The sequence below is a fragment of the Gorilla gorilla genome, chromosome 4 (assembly GCF_029281585.2).
Source record: "Gorilla gorilla gorilla isolate KB3781 chromosome 4, NHGRI_mGorGor1-v2.1_pri, whole genome shotgun sequence".
In the NCBI taxonomy this organism is placed as follows: Eukaryota; Metazoa; Chordata; class Mammalia; order Primates; family Hominidae; genus Gorilla; species Gorilla gorilla.
This window is the reverse complement of record NC_073228.2, coordinates 182,774,518-182,800,000: the sequence shown is the minus strand read 5'-3', so window position 1 is coordinate 182,800,000 and position 25,483 is coordinate 182,774,518. Positions and strand designations below refer to the sequence as shown.

Genomic DNA, 25,483 nt, shown 5'->3' with positions numbered 1-25,483 from the left:
TGTTAACAATTTAGTATGTATTTTTTTTCTTAGTTTTAAAATTGTCATAAAACACACACAACATAAGTTTTACCATCTTAACCATTTTTAAGTGTACAGTTAAGTGGTGTTAAGTTGTGAACCCAAAGTATTTGAGACAGATATCAGTCAACGTGGAAAGTTTATTTTGCCAAGGTTAAACAGCCTCAGCAAGTTCCGACAATGATGCAGGATTTTTCTCCGCCCCTTTGCCGGACTCACGGCAGGGGTGCCCCATCTACTTGGCCTGTGGCGCTCAGCCCTCTTGTGGGAGGGAGTACGTGAGTGGGTGAGTGAGTGCGGGATCCGGCTGGCTACTCTGGGTGCTGATACGGGAGCAAGCTCTACGCAGCGCCCATGGCCAGACCAGGCATGCTGCCTTGAGGGGAATGCCGTGGCACCCAGACAAGGGTGCCTGTGACCCTGAAGCCCCAGAGGCTGTGTTCATGTGCTAATTAGCTCTTTTAGTTCTGCTGCCCACAGCCTGATGGACCACAGATTGTTAGCGGCTCAGTCGGCCCCTGGCCCTGTTGCGTGGGGTGGCTGCACTCTGCCAGCGAGGGCAAAGGGCCAGTGTGACAACCTTTCTGGGTACCCACACTTGGTGGGGCCTGAGCTCTTATCCAGCGTCCAAGAAGAATGAGGTCACACTTGCTGATTGAAGGATGGTGGGGGCAGAGAATTTTATTGAGTGATGAAAACAGCTCTCAGCGGAGAGGGGAGTTGGAGAGGGGATGGGAAGGGCCCCTCGTTGTCTTCCCCTGAAGTCAGGAGGTCTTTGTCCCGAAGTCAGGCCATTTCTTCCCTGAAGTCAGGCTGTCTCCTCCCCAAAGTCAGGCCATCTCCCCTCTACTGACTGAGTCTGGGGTCTTTAGAGACACATGATGGGGGTGGCACAGGCTGTAGGTAGTACAGGAAAAAGCAACATTTGTTTGGTTAAAAGGCATTATTCAGAAAGATCCAATTGGGAGAGAGCAGGCAAACAGGAATAGAAGGTCTCACTCTGCTCTGTGAGTTTCAGGCTGTTTTGGGCTTGAAGGTGGGGTTTCACCAGGGACCCACCCTATCTGACTATGATTTCTCTGCCTCCTGTCTCTATTAATAATGTGCCCAAGGTGGTTGAGGCATGGCCTAGTTTTATACATTTTAGGGAGACATGAGATATCAATAAAGTACATGTAAAATGTACATTGGTTCAGTCTGGAAAGGCCAGACAACTTGAAGAGGGGGCGCTTCCAGGTTATAGGTAGATTAAAAAAAATTCTATTTGGCAATTGGTTGAAAGAGTTATGTTATTATCTAAAGACCTGGAATCAGTAGAAAGGAATGTCTGGGTTGTGATGATTAGGAGTTGTGGAGACCAAAGTTTTATCATGCAGATGAAGCTTCCAGGTACCAGGCTTCAGAGAGAACAGATTGTAAACGTTTTTCATCAGACTTCAAGAGTCTGTTCTATTCAGTAATTTTGAAAGGGAAGAGGGCATAATGAGACATGTCTGCTCCCTGCCCCCCATTATGGTCAGAAGCAGTCCCCCCGGTTAGCCTTGGAATGCTCTTGCCAAGAGAAGTCCGTTCAGATGGTGGGGCAGGAGGTGGTTAGAATTTTATTTTTGGTTTACAAAGTACATTCACATTGTTCTGCAACCATCACCACCATCTGTCTCCAGAACACTGTTTATCTTGCTGAACTCAAACTCAATACCCATTAAACAGTAACTCCCTGGAATTCTCCCCTTCCCTCAGCCTCTGGCAACCACTATTCTACTTTCTGTTTCTATGAATTAGACTATTCTAGAAATCTCATATAAGTGGAATTATACAGCATTTCTGTTTTTGTAACTGGCTTATTTCACTTTGCAAAATGTGTTCAAAGTTCAAACTCATGTTGTAGCATGTGTCAGAATTTCTTTTTAAAGCTGAATAATATTCTATTATATGTATTTATCACATGTTGTTTACCCATTCGTCTGTCACTGAACACTTGGATTTCTTCCATCTTTTCCCTATTGTGAATAATGCTGCTGTGAACATGGGTAGATGGCGATCTCCTTGAGACCCTGCTTTTCAATTCTTTTTGGGTCTATACCCCAAAACAGAATTGCTTTATCATATGGTAATTCTATTTTTAACTTTTTGGGAAACTGTCATACTGTTTTCCAATGTGACTTCACCATTTTCCATTCCCACCAATAGTGCACAATGGTTTCAATTTCTACACACCCTTGCCAACACTTTTTATTTTCTGCTTATTTTTTAAATAGTAGCCATCATAATGGGTATGAAGTAGCATCTCATTATCATTTCAATTTTAATTTTTGCTTTTTTTTTTTTTTTGAGACAGGGTCTCTCTCTCATTGCCCAGGCTGGAGTGCAGTGGCACAATCATAGCTCACCGCAGCCTTGACTTCCCAGGCTCAGGTGCTTTTCCTACCTCAGCCTCCTGAGTAGCTGGACTTCAGGCATGCACCACCCCACCCAGCTAATTTTTGTATTTTTGGTAGAGACCGGGTTTTACCCTGTTGCCCAGGCTGGTCTTGAACTCCTGGGCTCAAGCCATCCTCTCACCTCGGCCTCCCAAAGTACTGAGATTGTAGGTATGAGCCACCATGCCTGGCCTGATTTGCATTTTCCTAATGATTAGTGATTGTTCTAACAGTTTTTGTTTGTTTGTTTGTTTGTTTTTTAGTGGACTCTTCAGGGTTTCCTACATTAAATGTGTAATCTGAGAAGAGAGATAATTTTATGTTTTTTTTTTCCAATTTAGATGCTTTTTATTTCTTTTTCTTACCTGCTTGCTCCAGTTAGGACTTCCAGTACTATGTTGAATAGAAGTGGCAAAAGCAGGCATCTTTATTCTTGTTTGTGATCCTAGAGCTTTTGGTCTTTAACCATTTAACATGTTAGCTGTAGGCTTTACATATATGGCCTTTATTATGTTGAGGTAGTTCTCTTATATTTCTAGTTTGCTGGGTACTTTTTATCATGAAAATATGTTGAATTTTGTCAAACGTTCTTTCTGAATCAATTGAGATGATCATGTGGTTTTGTGTTTAATTCTATTTATGTGGAGAAATGCTTTTTTTTTTTTTCAAGATGGGAGTCTCACTCTGTGACTCAGGCTGGAGTGCACTGGCGCGATCTCAGTTCACTGCAACCTCCATCTCCTGGATTCAGATTCTCCTGCCTCAGCCTCTCGAGTAGCTGGGATTACAGGTGCCCGCCATCACTCCCGGCTAATTTTTGTGTTTTTAGTAGAGACAGGGTTTCACCATGTTGGCCAGGCTGGTCTCAAACTCCTGACCTCAGGTGATCCGCCCACCTTGGCCTCCCAAAGCGTTGGGATTACAGGCATGAGCCACTGCACCTGGCCGCATTCATTGTTTTTTGTATGTTAAATCATCCTTGCATTCCAGAAATAAATCCCACTTGGTCGTGGTATGTAGTAATTTTAAAGCATTGTTGAATTCTGTTGGCTAGTATTTTGTTAAGGATTTTCACTTCAGTGTTTACCAGGGATACTGGTCTGTGTGGTTTTCTTTTCTTGTAGTGTATTTGTTTGGCTTTTATATTAGGGTAATGCTGGCCTTATAGAATAAGTGGGGGGTGTCCTCTCTTCAGTCTTTTTAACAGTTTAGGAGGATTGCTGTTAATTTTTCTATAAATGTTTGGTAGAATTTACTAGTGAAACCATCTTGTTCTAGGGTTTTTTTTTTTTTTTTTGGTTGTTGTTGAAAGGTTTTTGGCTATAGATTCAATCTCCTTATTAATTGTAGTCTATTCCAGTTTTCTGTTTCTCCAGATTCACTCTTGGTAGATTGTGTATTTCTAGGATTTTATTCATTTCATCTAGTTATCTAATTTTTCATCATATAGGTATTCACATTACTAGCTTATGATCCTTTTTATTTCTGTAAAAGCAGCAGCAATGTCTCCTTTCATTTCTGATTTTAGTTATTTGAGACTTCTCTCTTATTTTCTTAGTCAGTTGGCAGTTTTGCTGATCTTATGGAAGAACCAACTCTTGTTTTTTAATTTTAAAAGTTGTTTTCTATTCTCTATTTTGTTGATCTCTGCTCAAATCTTCATTATTTCTTTTCCTCTGCGAGGTTTCAGTTTCATTTGTTATTTTTCTAGTTCCTTAAGGTGTAAAGTTACATTGTTGATTTGGGTTCTTATTTGGTATGCAAGCAATTACAGCTGTAAATTTCCTTTTTAGTACTATGTTTGCTGCATCCCACACATTTTGGTACATTTGTTTTTATTTTCATTTGTCTGAAGATATTTTCTAATTTCCCTTGTGATTTTTTTCTTTTGACCCATTGTTATTGTGAGTGTATTGTTTTGTTCTCTCTTTTGTTTTCTTTAGAGATGAGCTCTTGCTCCATCATCCAAGTTGGAGTGCAGTGGCATGATCAAAGCTCACTGCAGCCTCAAATGCCTGGGCTCAAGTGATCCTTCCACTTCAGCCTCCTGAGTATCTGGGATTAAGGAATGTGTTGTTTAATTTTTATGTATTTGTGGATTTTTCAGCACAACTGTTGCTATTGGTTTCTTTCCATTGTGATTGGAAACAATATTTTGTATGATTTTAATCTTTTAAAATTCATTAAGACTTGTTTTGTGGCCTAACACATCCTCTATCCTGGAGAATGTTTCATATGCACTTTAAAAAAAGTATATTCTATTGTTAGGTGGATTGTGTTGTTTATGTCTGTTAGGGCCATTTCGTCTATAGTGTTGTTCAAGTTCTTATATTTCCTTATGGATCTTCTGTCTAGTTGTTCTATCCGTTATTGAAAGGGTAGTACTGAAGTCTCCTACTATTTTTTCAAGTTGTCTATTTCTGTCTTCAATTCTGTCAGTTTGCTATGTATATTTAGGCTCTAATATTTATTGCATAAATGTTTTTAATTGTTATATCTTCTTGGTGAATTGACCCTTTCACCATTATATAATATTCTCCTGTTTCTTGTAACAGTTTTATTTTTACTTAGTGTCTATTTTTAGGCTGGGAGTGGTGGCTCACGCCTGTAATCCCACACTTTGGGAGGCCAAGGCAGGTGGATCACCTGAGGTCAAGAGTTCGAGACCAACCTGGCCAACATGGCAAAACCCCTTCTCTACTAAAAAATACAAAAAAACACTTAGCTGGGTGTGGTGGCACGCACCCATAGTCCCAGCTGCTTGGGAGGCTGAGACACGAGAATTGCTTGAACCTGGGAGGTGGAAGTTGCAGTGAGCTGAGATCACGCCACTGCACTCCAGTCTGGATGACAGAGTGAGACTCCATCTTAATTTAAAAAAGAAAAAAAAGCCTATTTTTTTCCCTCTGTGTTTCTCTCTGTCTCTCTTCTTTCTGGAATTCCAATAGCTTATAATTTGGTCCACTTGATGTTGTTCCATATGCTCCCTAGGCTCTGTTCACTTTTCTTCATTTTTTTTTCTTTTTGCTTCTCAGACTTGATAATTTCAAATGATGTTTCTTCAAGTTCACTGATTCTTCTGCCCATTCAATTCTGATTTTGAACCCCTCTAGTTAATTTTCCAATTCAGTTAGCTTATTTTTCAACTCTAGGATGTCTGTATGGTTCTTTTTAAAAATAATTTGTCTCTTTGCTGATATCCTATTTTGTTCATGTATTGTTTTCCTGCTTCCTTTAATTCAGTGTCTCATTGGGTATATTTAATAAAGACCATTGTTTTAAAGTCTTTGTTTAGTAAGCCTGAAACCTGTGTTTCTTTAGAGTTGGTTTTTGGAGATTTATTTTGTTGACTTTGATCAGGCCATATTTTCCTGTTTCTTTGTGTGCCTTGTGATTTTAAGAAGGCGTTTGAAAAAACAGCCACCTGTCCTAAGGGACCTAAAATCTCCCCTTTCTACCTATGCAGTGCTCCACTCTGCTAGTTTGTGCTGCTCTGTCTTGGTATTCCCCCAAATATTTTAAATTATTTTTTTCATTTTCATGTAATTTTTTATTTTTTGAAATGGAGTCTCACTCTGTCACCCAGGCTGGAGTGCAGTGGCACAATCTTGGCTTACTGCAACCTCCGCCTTTCGGGTTCAAGCAATTCTCCTGCCTCAGCCTCCTAGTAGCTGGAACTATATGCATGTACCACCACGCCTGGCTAATTTTGTACTTTTAGTAGAGATGGGGTTTCACTATGTTGGCCAGGGTGGTCTTGAACTCCTGATCTCAGGTGATCTGCCTGCCTCAGCCTCCCAAAATGCTGGGATTACAGGCATGAGCCACCATGCCTGGCCTATTCTTTTCATTTTCATACAGAGCAACTCAACTCTCCCATGACCATACCCAATCTAAACACTTAAACCCATCTTTATATGGAGAATCGGTGAGGCCTCTGTTTTGCATATCCAAACACTTAAGGAAGCAGTAGGAATTCTGTAGAGCAATATTTTTTGTTTGTTTTGAATTACATCTATGGATATATCCTCTATAAATGGTTTCCTAATTTTTCCCTTTTTAGTTTTTTCACCAAAACTCCTATTGGCCTCTCAATAATTCTTATTGTTGTTGTTGTCAAGACAGAGTCTTGTTCTGTCCTCCAACCTGGAGTGCAGTGGCATGATCTCGACTCACTGCAACCTCCATCTCCTGGATTCATTCGATTCTCTTGCCTCAGCCTCCTGAGTAGCTGGGACTACAGTTGCGCACCACCACGCCCAGCTAATTTTTGTATTTTTAGTAGAGACAGGGTTTCACCATGTTGGCCAGGCTGGTCTCGAACTCCTTACATCAGGTGGTCTACCCGCCTCAGCCTCCAAGGTGCTGGGATTACAGGTGTGAGCCACCACACCAGCTTAAATAATTCTTAAAATTAGTAATTTTTGGTAAAATTTATTTATATATTTTGTATAAGTTTATATCTAGGTATTTTATCATATAAACATTTAAATATATGAATATATATTTATATTTCAAAATCACATATATATGACTAAAGCAGAACATATATATATCTGCTTTAGTTCTGAATATTAGTCTGGTATATAATTAAGTTGTAACATTATCAGCTTTGTGATATAAAATTTTAAGCTGCTGAAATGAAACTCTATCCTTTCTTTAGTTTGATTTCTTCACTTACCTGATAATTCTAATTATCTTCCAGTTTTTCTGCTTCTCTGGCTGAACCCTGACGGATACATACCCATATGTTGAGGCTTTGCCAGAGGTGACAAGTCTGTTTTCTTTTACAACATCAGCTTCTCTAAAGTCCTCTGACCCCCAAAGGACTTATACTTCAAGACTCCCCTACTCTTCTTTCACTGTAAGATTTTTCCCCTGTCCCTCTACACATCCTGTCATCTCTGGCATTACTATTTATGGCCTGATTCTGCCTTGAATGACCCTGAAGTCCCCAAGACTCACATGTGTAAAAAAATTCTTAGTTTGAGTTTGATCAGCTCCTAAGAGAGAATTTCTAGGTGAGAGAAGGAACTGTAAAAACGGTCCATCAACTGCATTCTTCAAAAATGTTGATGTCATAATAGGCACAGAAATGCTGGGGAACTTTTATAGATTCAAGGAGACTAAGGACATATAATAACTAAATATAGTATGAGGTTCTAGACTGGAACATGTACTGAAAGAAAAGAATGCTATAAAGAACATTTCTGGCTAAATTGACACAAATAAAATACAGACAGTAGATTAAATAAAATTCCATGTTTCTGTTCAATTTACCAACATCGATAACTATACTGGGGGTAGGAAACAGAACATCCTATTTCTTAGGAAATACTGAAATATTTAGGGGTAAAGGGTAAGATGTATGCAACTTACAATGTGATGTGTCTTGGATTTGTCTCCCTGAGAAAATTTCCAATTGTAAACCCCAGTGTTGGAGGAGGGGCCTGGTGAGAGGTGACTGAATCACCGGAGCGAATTTCCCCCTTGCTGTTCTCGTTACAGTGACTGAGTTCTTATGACATCTGGCTGTTTAAAAGTATGTGGCACCTCCCTGTCTCTCTGTTTCCTGAGACCTGCCCAGCCATGCTTCCTGTACAGCCTATGGAACCACGAGCCAATTAAACCTCTTTTTTTTTAATTTTTATTTTTTGAGACAGCTTCTTGCTCTGTAGCCCAGGCTGGAGTGCAGTGGTGCGATCTAGGCTCACTGCAAGCTCCGCCTCCCGGGTTCACGCCATTCTCCTGCCTCAGCCTTCCCAGTAGCTGGGACTACAGGCACCCGCCACCACGCCCGGCTAATTTTATTATATTTTAAGTAGAGACGAGGTTTCACCATCTTGGCCAGGCTGGTCTTGAACTCCTGACCTCGTGATCCACCCGCCTTGACCTCCCAAAGTGCTGGAATTACAGGTGTGAGCCACCGCGCCTGGCCCAATTAAACCTTTTCTTTATAAATTACCCAGTCTCAGGTAGTTCCCTATAGCAATGTGAGAACAGACTAATGCACAATTGCCAAATGTTTAGACAAAAGAGTAGTAACGTAGATATATGTAGAGAAAGCAAATGGAGGCTGGGCGCAGTGACTCAGGCCTGTAATCTCAGCACTTTGGGAGGCCAAGGCGGGTGAGGCCAGGAGTTTGAGACCAGCCTGGCCAACATGGAGAAACTCCATCTCTATAAAACATACAAAAAATTAGCGGGTGTGGGGGTGCACTCCTGTAATCCCAGCTACTCAGGTGGCTGAGACATGAGAATCGCTTGAACCTGGGAAGCGGAGGTTGCAGTGAGCCAAGATCGTGCCACTGCACTCCAGCCTGGGTGACAGAGTAAGACTGTGTCTCAAAAAAATAAATAAATAAAAATAAAACTAAAAAAAGAAAACAAGTGGAACAAAATGCTACAACTCGGTGAATCTGTGTCACAGGAATAGCAGTGCTTTTTAGTATTCTTGCAACTTTTCTGTAAATTTGAATTTTTCCAAATAAAAAGTTTTAAAAAATGGCCCATGACTCTGTTCCCCTCAATTTTATCTCCCCTTTGAGAGACTCTGACGTCAGTCTCAACATTGATCCCAGATGTGTGCTAGTCCAACTTGAAATGTTATACCAGTTTCTGTCTCAGGCAAGAGCAGTCGGATATACTTATCACAACTGAGTTTCTAACATCCACGTGTACAGAATATAGAAAAGGAACACAAGGGGAAATTAAGTAAAAAACATACATTACAGGCCGGGCGCGGTGGCTCATGCCCGTAATCCCAGCACTTTGGGAGGCTGAGACGGGTGGATCACCTGACATCAGGAGTTCGAGACCAGCCTGGCCAGCATAGCGAAACCCCATCTCAACCAAAAATACAAAAAATTAGCCAGGCATGGTGGCGGTGCCTGTAATCCCAGCTACTCGGGAGACTGAGGCAGAAGACTTGCTTGAACCTGGGAGGCGGAAGTTGCAGTGAGCCAAGATCGCACTGCACTCCAGCCTGGGCAATAGAAGCAAAACTTCATCTCAAAAAAAAAATAAAAAAATAAAAAATATACATTACATACAAAAATACAAAATGAATGCAGAAATACAAAGAATCACATTTACATGATTTCAGATACTGAGAATCAGAGTGTAGATTTTAGAGTCAGTAACATCTGAGTTCTAACCTTTGCTGTGTCACGTGATAGTCATGTGACCTGGACCAGGACATTTTACCTCTTTCTACTTCAGTTTTTGTATCTTGGACAGGGACTTGTAAATCCTCAGTGTATATGCAGCAAAAAAAAAAAAAAAAAAAAAAAAAAAATACAGGGAAAATGTAGGAAAAATATCTAAAAATATATATATATGAAGAAGATTCCTGAAAAAGAGGGGTTAGGAAGAAAACTAGACACCAAATAGTTTCCTACTCCAAGATTTTAGAGACTTCACTGGTATTCTTGGAATCTGAAAAGCTTTGTAGTTTCCAAGAATTTCTGGTTGCAGTGGGGTAGGGAAAAGATTGGGGAAAGATAGGGACTTATTTCCTATGGTCCTTCTGAGAGCCATATGCTTTATATGTGTACTCATTTAGTACCTAGGACCTTCTGACACTTTCTTATGTTGCTGGTGGAAGTATAAATTATTAAACCTCTTCATAGGTGTTTTGGCAATATATATCCAAATAAAAAAGTGCAGATGTGCACAATGAAGGTTGTATAGGGATATTCACTGCAATATTGTTCTAAAAGCAAATTGATGAAGGGATCAGTTGAATAAACTATTATATATTCATATAAAGACTGCCACCATTGAGAAGAATGAGACGTCTGCATTTTCTGACAAGAAATGACTTCCTATACATATTTACCATAGAAAGCAAGTTGTGTAAGGAATGCTACCTTTTTGGCAGTGGGTTGGGGGAGGTTATGCACACACCTATCTACCTTGCCCAGGTGCTTGCTTACACTGTCTCTGGAAGGCCACACAAGAAATTTAACTTTTTCAGAAGAGAAGTTTGGGGACACAGGATGGAGGGAAACTTTTCAATCTATTCCCTTTTATACTTTTTACATTTGTTACCAAGTGCACGTGTTGCCTTTTAAAAACTGGGTTTTTAAACACATTTACCACTACTACTCACCACCAAAACCTTCCCCCCTCAGCTCTTCTCCAGGGCCTTGACTGGCGCTGGCAGCTCACCACCCCTTTTTTCTCCAGCAAGAAGCCACTGGTTTAAGGGAGATATGAGAGGTGGGGTGGATACGCAGGTGGACACTTACTTTTCACTCTATATCTTTTATTTTTATACTTACAATCATGTGCATGTAATACTGTTACACGAAAAGGGTCCCAATCCAGACCCCAGGAGTGGGTTCTTGGATCTCACTCAGGAAAGAATTCAGGGCAAGTCCGCAGTGCAAAGTGAAAGCAAGTTTATTAAGAAAGTAAAGGGAATAAAAGAATGGCCACTCCATAGACAGAGCAGCCCCGAGGGCCGCTGGTTGCGCATTTTTATGGTTTTTCCTGATGATATGCTAAACAAGTGGTGGATTATTCAGGCCTCCCTTTTTTAGACAGTATACAGGGTAACTTCCTGACGTTGCCATGGCATTTACAAACTGACCTGGCACTGGTGGGAGTGTAGCAGTGAGAATGACCAGAGGTCATTCTCATCGCCATTTTGGTTTTGGTGGGTTTTGGCCGGTTCCTTTACTGCAACCTGTTTTATCATCAAGGTCTTTATGACCTGTATTTTGTGCTGACCTCCTATTTCATCCTGTGATTAGAATGCCTTAACAGTCTGGGAATGCAGCCCAGTAGGCTTAAGCCTCATTTTACCCAGTTCCTATTTAAGATAGAGTTGCTCTGGTTCACACGCCTCTGCCATTACCTTTTAAAAACAAAAAATCCATTTTTATTAAAAAAAAAAAAAAAACCTCCAGACCCCTTCTTAACACCTCTTCCCTCACTCCACACCCGCTAGCCCTTTTCATGGGACAAGCTCACCAGCTGGTCCTTCTCCAGCAAAAACCCAGGGCTTTCTGCTCTTAAGGGAGGGGAGTAAGGATTAGGGAACAACCCCAGAAGAAAGGTGATGAGTTAACTGTTTAGAAGGTTAGTGTCGGTTCTTTTATTCGATTAAACAGGAATACACATATATCTACCAAAGAATAGGTAAGGGAGAAATAAGAACACTAAAAAAACTCGGAATCGTTAAGTGTGAAGCATATTTGGAGTTAAAAGAACCAAATATTACTAAGTAAGCAGACGCGGGCACGCGCTGCATACCGGGATTTGTAGTCCCTTCCGGGGCGGGGTACAGCGCGCCTGTGCAGAGGGGCCGTCGCGCTTCCGGGCGCATGCGTGCGGCAGCGGCGCCGGGACTGACTTCACCGTGGAGGCTGCTGCAGTGTTGTGAGTTGGAAGCTGGGAGCTCGGCATGGCGGTCCCCGCTGCAGCCATGGGGCCCTCGGCGTTGGGCCAGAGCGGCCCCGGCTCGATGGCCCCGTGGTGCTCAGTGAGCAGCGGCCCGTCGCGCTACGTGCTTGGGATGCAGGAGCTGTTCCGGGGCCACAGCAAGACGCGCGAGTTCCTGGCGCACAGCGCCAAGGTGCACTCGGTGGCCTGGAGTTGCGACGGGCGTCGCCTAGCCTCGGGGTCCTTCGACAAGACGGCCAGCGTCTTCTTGCTGGAGAAGGACCGGTTGGTGAGCTGCCGGGGCTCGGCTCAGGCTACGGAGAGGGGCCGTGGTGAAGTGAGGTGCGGTAGTGGGAGAGCGAATGGGGGCGAACGGAGCCGAGGGGGTGAAAGGAGAGTGGGTTTGAGGGAAGGGGAAAGGGGGAGTGTGGAGATGAGGGAGTAGGGAGAAGGTGGAGTGTGGGGGTGACGGGGTCGTGAGGGGTGAGGAGAGAAAGATTGGGGGCGTGTGAAGAGTGTGGAAGTAAGGAGGTTGGCGATGGCGGGTGAAGGTGAGGAGAGGGTGGATGGGACGGGGCTGCGATGGGAGCCTTGCTCGTTTGGAGTCGAATCCTGTGCTGGTAAGAAGTGGCTAGGGGCTGTGGTGGTGATGGTGGTGGTGGTGGTGAGGAGGGCCCATTTGAAAGTCATAGGGCGTCCCGTGGGAATGAGCGGCCGGGTTAGGAACGTTGGTGGTAGAGTAAGGGTGGAAAACCAGGAAGGAGGAGAAGGCCAGGGAGGGCACAAAAGTAAGGGCATAGGTGTGGAAGCTGAGAAAAACAGTTCAGAAGGACTGCGGAGAAGAGAAGGGAGAAAGGGCTTGGAAGAACTGGATTCTGAATTACCCAGATCTTTACTGGTCCCAGCATACTTTGGTTTGAATAAGCTTATAAAGTTATATGCGGAGGCAGTTACATCTATGTGAAGTCACATCTGGATTCTGTTCTTTCAGGTCAAAGAAAACAATTATCGGGGACATGGGGATAGTGTGGACCAGCTTTGTTGGCATCCAAGTAATCCTGACCTATTTGTTACGGCATCCGGAGATAAAACCATTCGCATCTGGGATGTGAGGACTACAAAATGCATTGCCACTGTGAACACTAAAGGTGACTGTTCAGAGAGAGGGCAATAGGAAGATAAGCTGTTTGGATTCATTCAACAACCATTTTCCGAATATCTTTTCTGTGCCTGGCACTCAGCTGTGTATGAGACATCCTGAGCTGAATAAGAGTTTCCAGCTCCAAGGACCTCCCCTGCGGGGAGAAGACATATATATACAAATAACATAGCAAGATCTGGTTCATTTTATAATGGAGAGGTCTGCAAGGTGGATACCCAGAATAGAAATGAAAACAAAAGTCTGCCTAGGGGAGCCAGGGAAGGCCGCACCAAATTTGAGCAAACTTTTAGCGTAGACATAGGAATTGAGTGGTCAGGGTGCTGTGGGTGGGGAATGGGGCATTTCCAGGAGGGAACAGCATGTGCAAAGGCGTGGAGAATTTGGAAAATTCTGATGAGTTAGAATGGTTGAAACTTGGATGGTCTTGGTGATCTGGGAGAAAGCTGTGCAGCACATTTATAGGCTCTGTTGTAAGTACTGAGGGCGGTATTGTATGGGACTCTGAGTTTTCATTGATCGTAAGATGTTCCATTAGGAAAGAAAGTTGGTAAATAACTGTGATACACCCAAAATTTTGAAATGCTTTCTGATACATTTTAAGATACAGTGTAGATACTAAAATGTGAGAAAATATGCATTTTAGAATGGAAAAAGTTGGTGAGATTTTTAATTGATGTGTTCAGTGTGGGCCACTGGACTTTGTTGACAAGACTTATCTCTGGAGGCAGAATGGTGTGGTTTTTCCCCAAGTATACAGCTGCTGATCCATGAGTGATTCAGGTGATGCGTGGGTGAACATTAACAACCAGTTTTGCAGATATCTTAATGTCTACTAGAAGAACTAGCGCATAGAATTTATTATTCAGTTGAAGCTAAATTTATTTTATTTTTATTTATTTTATTTTATTTTTATTTTTGAGACAGGGTCTTGCCCTGTTACCCAGGATGGAGTACAGTGGCACAATATTGGCTCCCTGCAGCCTCCACCTGGGCTCAAGCCATCCTCCCACCTCAACCTCCTGAGTAGCTGGGACTACAGGCACATGCCACCATGCCTGGCTAATTTTTTGTAGAGACGGGTTTTGCCATATTGCCCAGGCTGATCTTGAACTCCTGGACTCAAGTGATCTGCCTACTTTGGCCTCCCCAAGTGCTGGAATTACAGGCTTGAGCCTCCACAGCTGGCTGCTAAATTTATTTAAGTAAACTTTTTTGAATCAATTTTAAGAAAAATCTTGAATAAAGAAAAGTACAGTGTTTAATGGATAGGACAAAAATTGTGATGTTGGCATGCGAATGGCTGGAGTTGAGAAATGCTGGTGTAAGAGAAAAGGGGGCTTTGGGGTCAAATCTGGGTTTAAAATCTTGGCTCGGCCGGGCACGGTGGCTCACGCCTGTAATCCCAGCACTTTGGGAGGCCGAGGCGGGCGGATCACGAGGTCAGGAGATCGAGACCATCCTGGCTAACACGGTGAAACCCCGTCTCTACTAAAAATACAAAAATTAGCCTGGTGTGGTGGCAGGCTCCTATAGTCCCAGCTACTCGGGAGGCTGAGGCGAGAGAATGGCGTGAACCCAGGAGGTGGAGCTTGCAGAGAGCCGAGATCGCGCCACTGCACTCCAGCCTGGGCAACAAACAGAGTAAGACTCTGTCTCAAAAAAAAAAAAAAATCTTGGCTCTGTGACTTCATAGCTTTGACACTTTGGCTTGTCTTCTTATCTCCTATTTCCTTCATCTATAAAATCTTATAGATTTTATAAATGGAGATAATAAAGTGTATGTTGGAGGAGTATTGTGAAGACCAAATGGGGAAATGTGTAGATGAAAGTTCTGGACTTATTGTTGAATCATAAGTGGTAGCTCCCTTCCATTGTCTAGGACTTTAATGAGTAAGCCCGGAAGAAAGCTCTGGTCTTCTTTCTAGGATAGTGCAATAAACTTGTGGAGGATTATGAGCAAACAGATTATCTTGCTGATTATGTCTGGGTTCCCAGGGGAGAACATTAATATCTGCTGGAGTCCTGATGGGCAGACCATTGCTGTAGGCAACAAGGATGATGTGGTGACCTTTATTGATGCCAAGACACACCGTTCCAAAGCAGAAGAGCAGTTCAAGTTCGAGGTCAACGAAATCTCCTGGAACAATGACAATAATATGTTCTTCCTGACAAATGGCAATGGTTGTATCAACATCCTCAGGTGAGGGGGTCTAGCTTAGGGGACTGTCATGTCTTTGTGCTGGGTGCTGTGTCAGATATGGAGATGAATTAGATGTGAGCCTATCCTGAAGGAGCTTAAAACACAAATAGTAAGAGAGAATCCTAACCTGTCTTAAGTACATTTGAGCTGTATATTTTATATACTTTATATTTTACTGAGTCCTTACAGAAATTCTAGGGGTTGATGGCTTGCTTCTCATTTGACAGATGAGGATCTGAGGGTGAGAGGTTACATCAATAGTCAGCTAGTGTGTGCTAGAACTGGATGCACCTTGAATTATGGCTAATTCATACTCTCTTTTTTTTGTTTTTCGAGGCAGGGTTTGCTCTTGTTGCCCAGGCTGCAGTGCAATGGTGTGATCTCGGCTCACCGCAACCTCTGCCTCCGGGGTTCAAGTGATTCTCCTGCCTCAGCCTCCCAAGTAGCTGGGATTAGAGGGGTGTGCCACCACACCCGGCTAATTTTGTATCTTTTGTAGTTTAGGGTTTCTCCGTGTTGGTCAGGCTGGTCTCCAACTCCCGACCTCAGGTGATTAGCCCGACCTCTGGCTAATTCGTACTGTTAAAGTTTCAACTGAAATATCACTTTCCCTTCAGGGAAGCTCCCCCGCTACCCCAAGGTTAGAGGTAGGTTAGAGGCTTATTTTATATACTTTCTGTAGGAAGCACTTTTCTTTCTATATTGTAATTGCATGTTTATTTGCCTGTGTCTCCTGTTAGACTGTGAATTCCTTGATGGTAGGGATGGTGTTTGCCTTGTTTAGTGTTGAATCCCTAATGTGTAGTCCTGTACCTGCTCCACATAGTAGGATCTTCGTAAATATTTGTTCTGTAAATGAATGAAACTGTGGAGCTGAAATTCAGGTCTGTTCAATTCTAGCCTTCCACTATCCCAGGTGAACAATGCAAGACCAAGTGAGATAGGTTCTGTGAGTGGGAGGCCGGGAGTTTGCTGTGAAATTCCACGGAAAGAACATACATACTATATGGGGGTTGAAGGAGGGAGCTTGTGAGCTTGATCTTGAAAGATGAGCAGAATTTTAAGAATAAGCAAAAGGGAACCACATAACTGACAAAGCAGGTGTGAGTGAGCATGACTTATTTGGAGAGTGGTTAGGTCAGGGGTTGTTGGGGGAGTGGTGGCAGATAAGGGAAATAAGAGAGGGCATGATAATGGGAAGATGAAGTCTAATTTGGGACCAGATTATAAAAGCCTTTATTTTATGCTTAGTATGTTGGGTTTTATTTTGTAGGCAATGGGGATTCTATAACTTTTTAAGAAAAACCTTTTTATTATAAAACACAGATATTGAAAACCACATAAAATAAATGTATAGCTTAATGAACTCTTATAGGCTTAACTATTGTGCAACCCTGCCCAAGTTGAGTAGTAGTTCTTTCCAGCCATCCCGGAAGTCCATCCAGGTGTTTTGTCCTAATTACAACTTCCTTCCACAAAAGCAAACACTATCCTGACTTTTATAGTGTTTCTTCATAGTTTATCTACCACATGTGCAGCCCCTAGATACCCTAGTTTTGCTCATTAAAAAAAAAAAAAAATTGATATGTGTTTTGTATCTCTTAAATTACTCAAAAGAAACTTCCTAAAACGTAGCTGTTGAAAAACCAGACTGTTAACCTGTGGAGATTCTCCCAGTTTGGCTTTTGCTGATTCCGTATGCTGTTTACGCGTTGGACTGTTGTGTAAAGAGATGCTGCTTCTCATCTGCGATTTGGTTACCCAGTAGTACAGTTCATGTAGGGAAGGCAGGAGAAAATTTTGATTCTGTTTGTCAGATAATGATTTTGTTTCCTGCTACCTCCAAAGATGAGCAGTTAGGTGTTTTTTTTTTTTTTTAAAGAATCATTATGGGCTGATGTTTTTAAACATAGTTGGTGTGTTTCTATCTCTTGTAATTGTTATGCCTGTTGAAGCTCAAATTATCCCATCTTTGGCCAATAAGAACCTCTTCAAGTTGGTTCCTGAGACCTTTTTTGACATAATCCCATCGTCTTCTGTTTTTTTGCTCTCTGGTTTGATAAGATGTTCCAAGTTCATCTTGTGCATTTCTTGCCCCAGACCTTTAATCAGAACATTCTCCAAGAAGCCTTAACATTCTGGCTGGGTGCGGTGGCTCACGCCTGTAATCCCAGCACTTTGGCACTTTGGGAGGCCGAGGCAAGTGGATCACTTGAGACCTGGCAATCATAGAGAAACCCCGTCTCTACTCAAAATACAAAAATTAGCTGGGCGTGGTGACGCAGGTGTATATTCCCAGCTGCTTGGGAGACTGAGGCAGGAGAATCACTTGAACCCGGGAGGCGGAGGTTGTAGTAAGTTTATATTGCACCACTGCACTCCAGCATCCTGGGCGACTGAGTGAGATTCCACCTCAAAAAAAAAAGGAGCCTTACATTCTTTCACTGAGAAATGATGCTGAAGTTAGGAATGTTCATTACCGCTGGGTTGGCCTAGGAATTACATGTGTGTGTGTGTGTGTGTATATATATATATATTTAAAGATAAAATACCTTATGAATTCACATTGATAACTTGCAGTCAAAATTGAGGACTCCAGGGATTTTACTAAACCTCTTCTATATTAAAAATATATTTCTTTCCTCCCAAATTGAGTATTCTGGTTCTCAAGGGCACAGGGGATCATAGAATTAGAATATCTGATGGTTACTTATTACCTATCTCCCATGGTAAACATATAGATGTCTCAGAACAACAATATTACTGCAGCTACCACCAATGTGATGACTTGAAACAAAAAATGTTTTTGGTTTTTGCATATGCTCTTTCCATTCTTCCCCCATTAAAAAAATAGTACTACATGTTGTAAGCATGTGCAGATGTTACATATTATACCCTCTCTTTAAACCATGTATAGTTTTTGCAAGAAACTGTATATTCAGTGTTCAGCACCAGTCCTTATAAGTCTCTAGTCATTTTTTTAATTGAAGCTCATTCTCTAGTTAAGATTCCTCGGGAAGCGTTCATGGGAACATTATTCCTGGAGTTTTTAATTACGACTTATTTACGTACTTCTAAAACTTACAGATTTTATAAAACGTTATTGTGCTTATTGTTTGTATCATTGTATTTGAAATTCAGTTTTGCTGGATGTAAAAATCCTTGGCTCATTTTCTCGCTTGTGTATCTTTCTTAAATACGGTACTCCATTTTCTTTTGGCATTCAGTGTTGCTGTCAGAAAGCCCGATAATCTAAATTTCTTTTTCTTTAAAGTCCACTAATTTTGCTAGTCTCTGTCTCGATGTTGGTAACTTTGGTTCTGTAGTCTCAGGTATGTGTTGTGCTTTTTAAATAATGTAGTTCAAAATCTTTTTTTATTTCAGGAATGTTATCTTGAATGACAGTTCTTGGTGGTGGTCTATTATCTTTGCTTTTCTTCTTCATCGTCTCCTGTTATTGTTTTAGCACCACAGTCCTCTTCTGCAGTTTGATCGCTGTCTGTCTTTTTTCTCAGCTACCCAGAACTGAAGCCTGTGCAGTCCATCAATGCCCATCCTTCCAACTGCATCTGTATCAAGTTTGACCCCATGGGGAAGTACTTTGCCACAGGAAGTGCAGATGCTTTGGTCAGCCTCTGGGATGTGGATGAGTTAGTGTGTGTTCGGTGCTTTTCCAGGTAAGTGACTCTATCAGCACTTCCCTTGTTGGGTACATTAATTTTATTTCATCGTGAGTGACATTGTTTCCTCCTCTTACTTGGTAATTCTCTTGTCTCTTCTGTCCACTCTGTATCATAGGCTGGATTGGCCTGTAAGAACCCTCAGTTTCAGCCATGATGGGAAAATGCTGGCGTCAGCATCGGAAGATCATTTTATTGACATTGCTGAAGTGGAGACAGGTAACTTCATGAGAATCTACTGTCTTTCACCTTTGGCAGTCAGGACTTCTCTTGTGATCTCATCTCTGCATGTGACTACTTCACCAGCATGATCATGAATGAATTTGTCTCCTTTAGACAAGTGTGTTTCTGTTTTGACTGTCACTGCCAGGTGGTGAGGAAGCAAAGAGTTAAGAAATAAATAGGCAGGTCTGAGGAAAGTGATTCAGAAAAATATTTTGATTTATTTAAACTTTAAACTACAGAGTAGAAGGAAGAAAAAAGCATCACTTGGGGTCCCACTCTCTAAATACCACCTGTTTTAAATGTTGTGATATATTTCTCTTTATCTTTTGCCTGTATATGAACTTGAAAAAATATTTTTTAAAGTTTGAGGAATTATAAAGTTTTTGCTTTAAAAACAACAGAAGCTGGAAATAGGAAAATGGGAGGAGAGTATTCATTTTACAAAAGAATTTCCTCAGATTTGTTTCTTAATGTTGCTTTATTGTTTTCGGAAATCTGTGACACTCTTCGTAAAAAGATTAAAACTGTATAGAAAACTTCGAAGAGGAAAGTAAAGAACTTGAAATTCCACTATGTAAAGAATGCCCCTGTTAGTCACGTTGTGGTGAACATTGTCCAGCATCCAGCCATGCAGATCCTTCATGTAACTGCATGTCGCTGTGGCGCAGAGACACTTTCCTGCTCAGTGACCTGCTCTTGAGTTAACCCACCTATGCTCAGAACCTGCTTTGTCCTCCGCTGGCTTGTGGGCTCTCTGTGCCTGGGGGTTCTCTGTAAAATGAGGTAATAGTTGTATCTATCTCATGGGATTAGTAGGTGGATTAAACCAGTTAATACAGGTAAGTACTTAATGAATGTGTCCTTCGTTTTGAACGTATTGATTGGTTTCTCTCTATTGTTTTCTATAGGGGACAAACTATGGGAGGTACAGTGTGAGTCTCCGACCTTCACAGTGGCGTGGCACCCCAAAAGGCCTCTGCTGGCATTTGCCTGTGATGACAAAGACGGCAAATATGACAGCAGCCGGGAAGCCGGAACTGTGAAGCTGTTTGGGCTTCCTAATGATTCTTGAGAGGAGGTTGTAGGGAGAGGAGGCCCCGGCGGAGGTCTTCCTTCATGTGGTTAGTTTGGTCTGTTCTCTCGGAGTTGGTGGGCACCCTAAATATTTGTAAGTTGGTATAAATTGTAAACGTCTCTGGTCAGGCTGCGCATTTCGTTCTTTTGCTTTGTCTGTGTATTAGCTCTTTCCATTCTTTGCCCCCAGCATGAGTTAACTCGTGTGGACTCTGCAGTGCGAGTAGTGACCCCAGCATACCTTGTCCTCTGGACCTCCTGTCTTCTCTGCTTCTGGGTGCATGGTAGACTTTGTGGCATTTGATACAACTTGGACAATACCTAGTTTGGAGGGAGGGGAATGGAAGGGCATGGAAGTTTTTTTAAATAATTTAAAAAATATATATATAATTTTGAGAATTGAGCATTTAATAAACTGACTTTTGTTATTATGGAACTTCTAAGACTTTTAAAATTATTATGTCCTTGAGTTGCAGTTTTGTATTTTTTTTTTTAATTTCAGAAAGAGAATTTAAATGTTATAATTCTGTCATTTAATGTCCCAACCAAGAAACCTCTGAAATACAGGGACAAAGCTAATTGAATGACTGAACTAAAATTTTGGCTCTGAGCTTCCTGGTGGCAAAGTGAAGAGGGGAGTAAGTCAGTTAGCTTTCTTATTGAAAAGAAAAACACTTATTGGTTCCTCATGGAAAGCAAAGCTTTATTAGTTCTTCCCTCTAAAAAAAAGGGCTTATGTTTGGGGGGTTGTTACCTAAGAGCAGTAGTTTTTCATTATATTGTAATTTTCTTTGGTGTTAAAGCAAATATTGAGGCATATAGAAATAGTGTTGGTAGAAAATTTTGGAAAAAGATAAGCAAAAAGAAAAATTACATTCCTAGCACCAAGAGGTAACTGCTATTAGAATTTTGATGTATATCCTTCCAGAAGTTTTCTCGTGTCCATGTTTATGTATAAAAGCATGTTTATCTTCATCCATGAAGGGTAGACAAACAAAGTGTGGCAAGATAAGTTAGGCAAGGTGCACAGCACCATGTTGGGGAGTATTATAAACACTCAACACGTCTTAATAGACATTTGTAGTTACTGGGCATTCAGTACATGCCTGCTACTATAAGGAACACTTTTATCAGCTGTTACTCAGTGTTTGCAGCAGCCTTCTGAGGTGGGTGTTATCACCATTTTACTACCTCAGGGAGTTTAAGTAACTCAGTGTTACTCATCAAGTGACTGTATTCAGATCTAGGTTTGTTTAAAGGCCCATGTGCCTTTGCTTGCAATGGGCTACTCTGTTTCTGCAAGTATTGCCATTCCCGCTTCACAGATGAATAAACCATGGCCATGAGAAGTCAACTGTTGGCCCATATTAGTGAGTGATGTGTTGAGCAGGTGCAGTAGTGTGCACAGTAGTGTTTGCAGTAGTGTTTCTCACCTTCCCTGATGAAGGGTCTTTTCAGTTGCAAACCAACTTGCCACCTCAGCGGCAGAAGTTGAGTGTTGTTCGTGTCACTGTGAGTAAATTTTGATGCATTATTTCTTGTTTTTGCAACCATCTGTCATTCCTGTGGTCTCTGCCATGTTTATATATTCCCTCTAGAACTGGTACCAGATGCTGAGGGTTTGGGCTACATCTTAATATTTGATTGATTCCCTCTTCCATCCTTGTGGATTTTTTTCTCCTCTGGGTTTATGTAAATTAGTGATCCACACGACCTGTCACTTAAACAAGAGGAAACTTTGCATTTAACTGGTGGGACACTTGTAGCAACAGGAAAACACACATCCATGAGCAAAGAGTCCCAGTGTGTGTGAGTTTTTGCAGACTGTCAAGGTCTTGATGACACCATCTCTGTGCCTTGGCTTTGAAGTACTGGAGGAGTTCAAAGGTGGGTCCATCCTGGGGAAATGACATGTGTCTCAGACCTGGGGCCCCTTTGGTTTGAGTGCATTTTCTAGTTCTGCAGAGCTGGAAGGATGCCATTCAGAGTCACAGCTGGCCATTTATTATTTGGTCTGTCGAGGCATTTTCTGCAGTTGCTACTACACACATCAGCAAGTCAGGAGTGAGTGGGGAGGTCAGCTACAAGCTAGATTTTAGTTGTCAGGGAGAGTCTAGGATTTGCTGCACTTGTTCACACACACACTTACTCATCATGTGCCCAAACAGACTGCAGTATCGACATACCAATGACCCACTGTTGTGTTGGCTGGAATGACAAGTCAGACTGTTAGGTAGTGAAGTTTGTAGTATCATCTCTTTTGCTGAGATCCTGGTATTTGGATGGCGTGAGATCCAGAGTAGGATGAGCCATGCCACATGGGAAGCTTGTGAAGTGTATGTGCCATGTTGTTCCCCACACCTTAACCTGTGTGGGTGGGAGGCTGAGCAGCTGGAGTCCTGGGGAGAGGGTCCTGTGTGGGGATGGGAGGCTGGTGCAGGGAGTCCTGGCCAGAGGCAGGTGGATCCAAGGAAGGGGCTAAGCCCAGAGCAGGCTCCTAGGAGGTCTTGCAGGGGCGGGGGGTGTAGGGGCTGGGGGAGGGAAGACAGAGAGAATCTGGTTGGGGTGCGATGTGATGTGTGGGTTGGCTCAGTTTAGAGTGGCCAGGAATGGGGTAGAAATGTCCTTGAGCCCTTTCCTGTTTGAAAGATGTATTCTACTCCCTAAGGGTTTTAGTTACACAAAGGACCATGAAATGTCTTCCTGCTTTGGAAGGAAAAAAGCCCACAAACAGATGTAAAAGGTAATTCCTCTCTTCAGGAAGAGTAGAGGTTGAATAGAGTGTGTTGCGGACTCAGAGATACCCAGATGTAGGTGGGGCGTTGCGTTCTTTTCTCTCTCTGACGCTGTGGTGTGGTGGAGATAACACTGGCTTCATAACTGGGGCAGAATCGGATTTGAATCTGGCTCCGGCAGTGGTTTATCTGAACCCACTTTGCTCATCCATTAAGTGGAGACAATGAATCCCCTTCTCTTTGGGTCGTTAGGAAGATTAAACAAGATACAGTCTGTAAAGTGTCTAGCACAGCACCTGGCACAAGGGAGGTGCTTAATAAGCCTTCCCCTTACTTGAGGTGGAGCAGCTCCTAGCGAGAGCATGGAGACCTGTCACTGGTCTGTCATCCTTCTCAGCTCCAGTGCCACCACCAAGCGAGCAACGTTCATCATTCCAGAGTGAGTGCTGTGAAGGGAGGATATGGATCCATCACACCCTGGGCGCAGTGGGAGGTTCAGAGGAGAAACATGAGATCTACTTTCCGTTTGCAGTCAGTTTGGGCGCATGATGGATAAGTGTGTGTGTGTGAACAAGTGGAGCATAACTCAGACTGCACAGCAGCGGGTGAAGGAGGAGGGGGGCAAAGCTCCTGTTAACTGAGGCTGCTGGGAAAGGGTCGTATGGGGAGGGGGTGGCCTCAGTGCGGGCCTTGGGTAGAGCAGAGGTGAGTGCAGGACAGGGGACAGGTGGGGGGGCGTTGCTGCAGCTTGGAGCCAAGCCAAGGTGTGGCCGTCAGTGTCCTGGACGTGAAGATGGTCAGGGGCAGTAGGAGATGGCGCTGGAGGGAAGAGGGAGGGAGGGGTGTCTGGTTCTGAGTGGTTTCAGTTTGGACTGGCTGGTAGTGTGGCTGGGTGAGTAGGTAAGAGACGGATATACCTGGGTTCAGATCCTTTCCTGCCATTGCTAACAGGGAGACTTTAGCCAAATTACTTCACCTCCATGATTTTGCTTGTCTTTAAGATGTGCCTGGTGGTAATGTGACTTAGGAGGGTTCAATGAGTTGCTGTGTGTAAATGCCTGGCACACTGTGGGTGTGCAGGAAACAGCAGCTCTTGTTACCTAGGTGTTAATACCATACGTGTGTGCTGTATAACCTCCCTACCTTAGGAAGGGGTTTTCACTGTCCCCTGTGCTCATCACATTGTCTAAAAGGGAGGGATATAGCGTTGTAAAGAAGATGCTGTAGCCTTGAAAAGAGGATGGGATTTGGAGAAAATGAATATTTGACAATTATTTTTTATTACCCATTTGTAGAGCTAAGGCCGTTTAACTTTCAGGAACACTAAACTGGAAACTATTCAGCCAATATTTATACAGATTTACTAACAGTTTACATGTTTGGGATGGTTAGTGATGCAGAGCCATAAGTTGTTGAATTTTAAGACATCCAGCAAGAGGCATAAGTCGTTCAATTTTAAGACATCCAGCATCTCACTCTTTTACGACTTACAAGAAGCAGACCTGCTTGTGAAAACATGCCCACCTGACCAGCAGCGTCAGTGACAGTCACCGGGTACAACTTGCCCGCTGTCAGGGACCACTGGGGCACCATAGATCTACCAAGAACAAGTTGATAAATTTACATTTCCTGTTACCTTCCTGATAAGGTTACTGGAATACAGGTCAGGGAATGGTGCGGATGCAGCAAGGCATCTGTCCAGTCATCTCGGGATGTCCTTGAGGACCAGAGGAAATCTGGGCTGGCACAGGTTGATTTGTAGCTGGTCATCAACTGTACCCCGAAGGGGGATTACAGTCAGCTTCGAGAATAGCTGCTCTCCTGAAGTATCACGGTTGAGTTCAGGTTGAGGGTGATCAGGCCTGTGATTGTTTATTGAACATTTATGATGGGCTATGTCTCCTCCAAAATGACGGCCAAAGTGCTTTGCTCAACACATAGGAGGCCCTCTCACGCTCTGTTGGGTTGACCACAAATTGAACTCGTCTGGCTAGGACTGTACAAGGGAGAGGGATAAACCAGACCACTGTACCTTGGACCTACTGTATGGGTAAAAACTGGTTCAAGGAGGTTAGAGAACTTGTCCAGGGTCAAACGGTCTGTATATGAGTTTGAAGCCCATGTTCCTTTCATCCCAGCTGTTTAAGTTTAGCCTAGTCTAGATGTGGCTTAACAGTAACACAGATGTAAAGGCTTAGGGTCTTAGGAGTTTGACCATCAACATGGGATTCACCTGGTTCTTTGTGGGAAAGATGTCACACTGCTGATGGGCAGAAGCCAGGGGACAGAGAAGCTTTAGCTTGGAGACCTGGAAACAACACATTCAGGGGAAGAGGGTTCATTTATTCAGCCAGTCACTCAACCCCTCTCCTGTGCCGGGCCTGACTGAAACACTGAGGGTACAGAGGTGAAGGTCCCACAGCCTGGTGTGCAGATGGTGACAATTCATGTGAGTGGTTTCATTAAAAAGCAAGACAGATCCCACCGCTCCCTTGCCTAGAACACTCCATTGGCTCTCACTCCACCTTCCTCAGATCTGATCTTCCCAGGCTGCTTTCTCAGCATTTAGGTCTTAA

The 25,483-nt window shown here is 42.8% G+C and overlaps 1 protein-coding gene and 1 long non-coding RNA gene across 2 annotated transcripts; one reads left to right on the top strand and one right to left on the bottom strand.

Moving 5' to 3' along the window:
- Positions 1-682: 682 nt before the first annotated feature.
- On the bottom strand, positions 683-8,063 carry LOC129533424 (uncharacterized). Its single transcript, XR_008679650.2, has 2 exons — positions 7,123-8,063; positions 683-918 (listed from the first exon to the last, which is right to left on the bottom strand). It is a non-coding gene; the product is annotated as an uncharacterized lncRNA (long non-coding RNA).
- Positions 8,064-11,234: 3,171 nt separating this feature from the next.
- Positions 11,235-20,608, top strand: LOC101131460 (THO complex subunit 3). Its single transcript, XM_004043110.5, has 6 exons — positions 11,235-12,120; positions 12,823-12,979; positions 14,989-15,193; positions 18,709-18,870; positions 18,992-19,092; positions 20,007-20,608. The coding sequence occupies exons 1-6, from the start codon at positions 11,854-11,856 to the stop codon at positions 20,168-20,170; spliced, it is 1,056 nt and encodes a 351-aa protein (XP_004043158.2). The 5' UTR covers positions 11,235-11,853; the 3' UTR covers positions 20,171-20,608.
- The last annotated feature ends 4,875 nt before the right edge of the window (positions 20,609-25,483 follow it).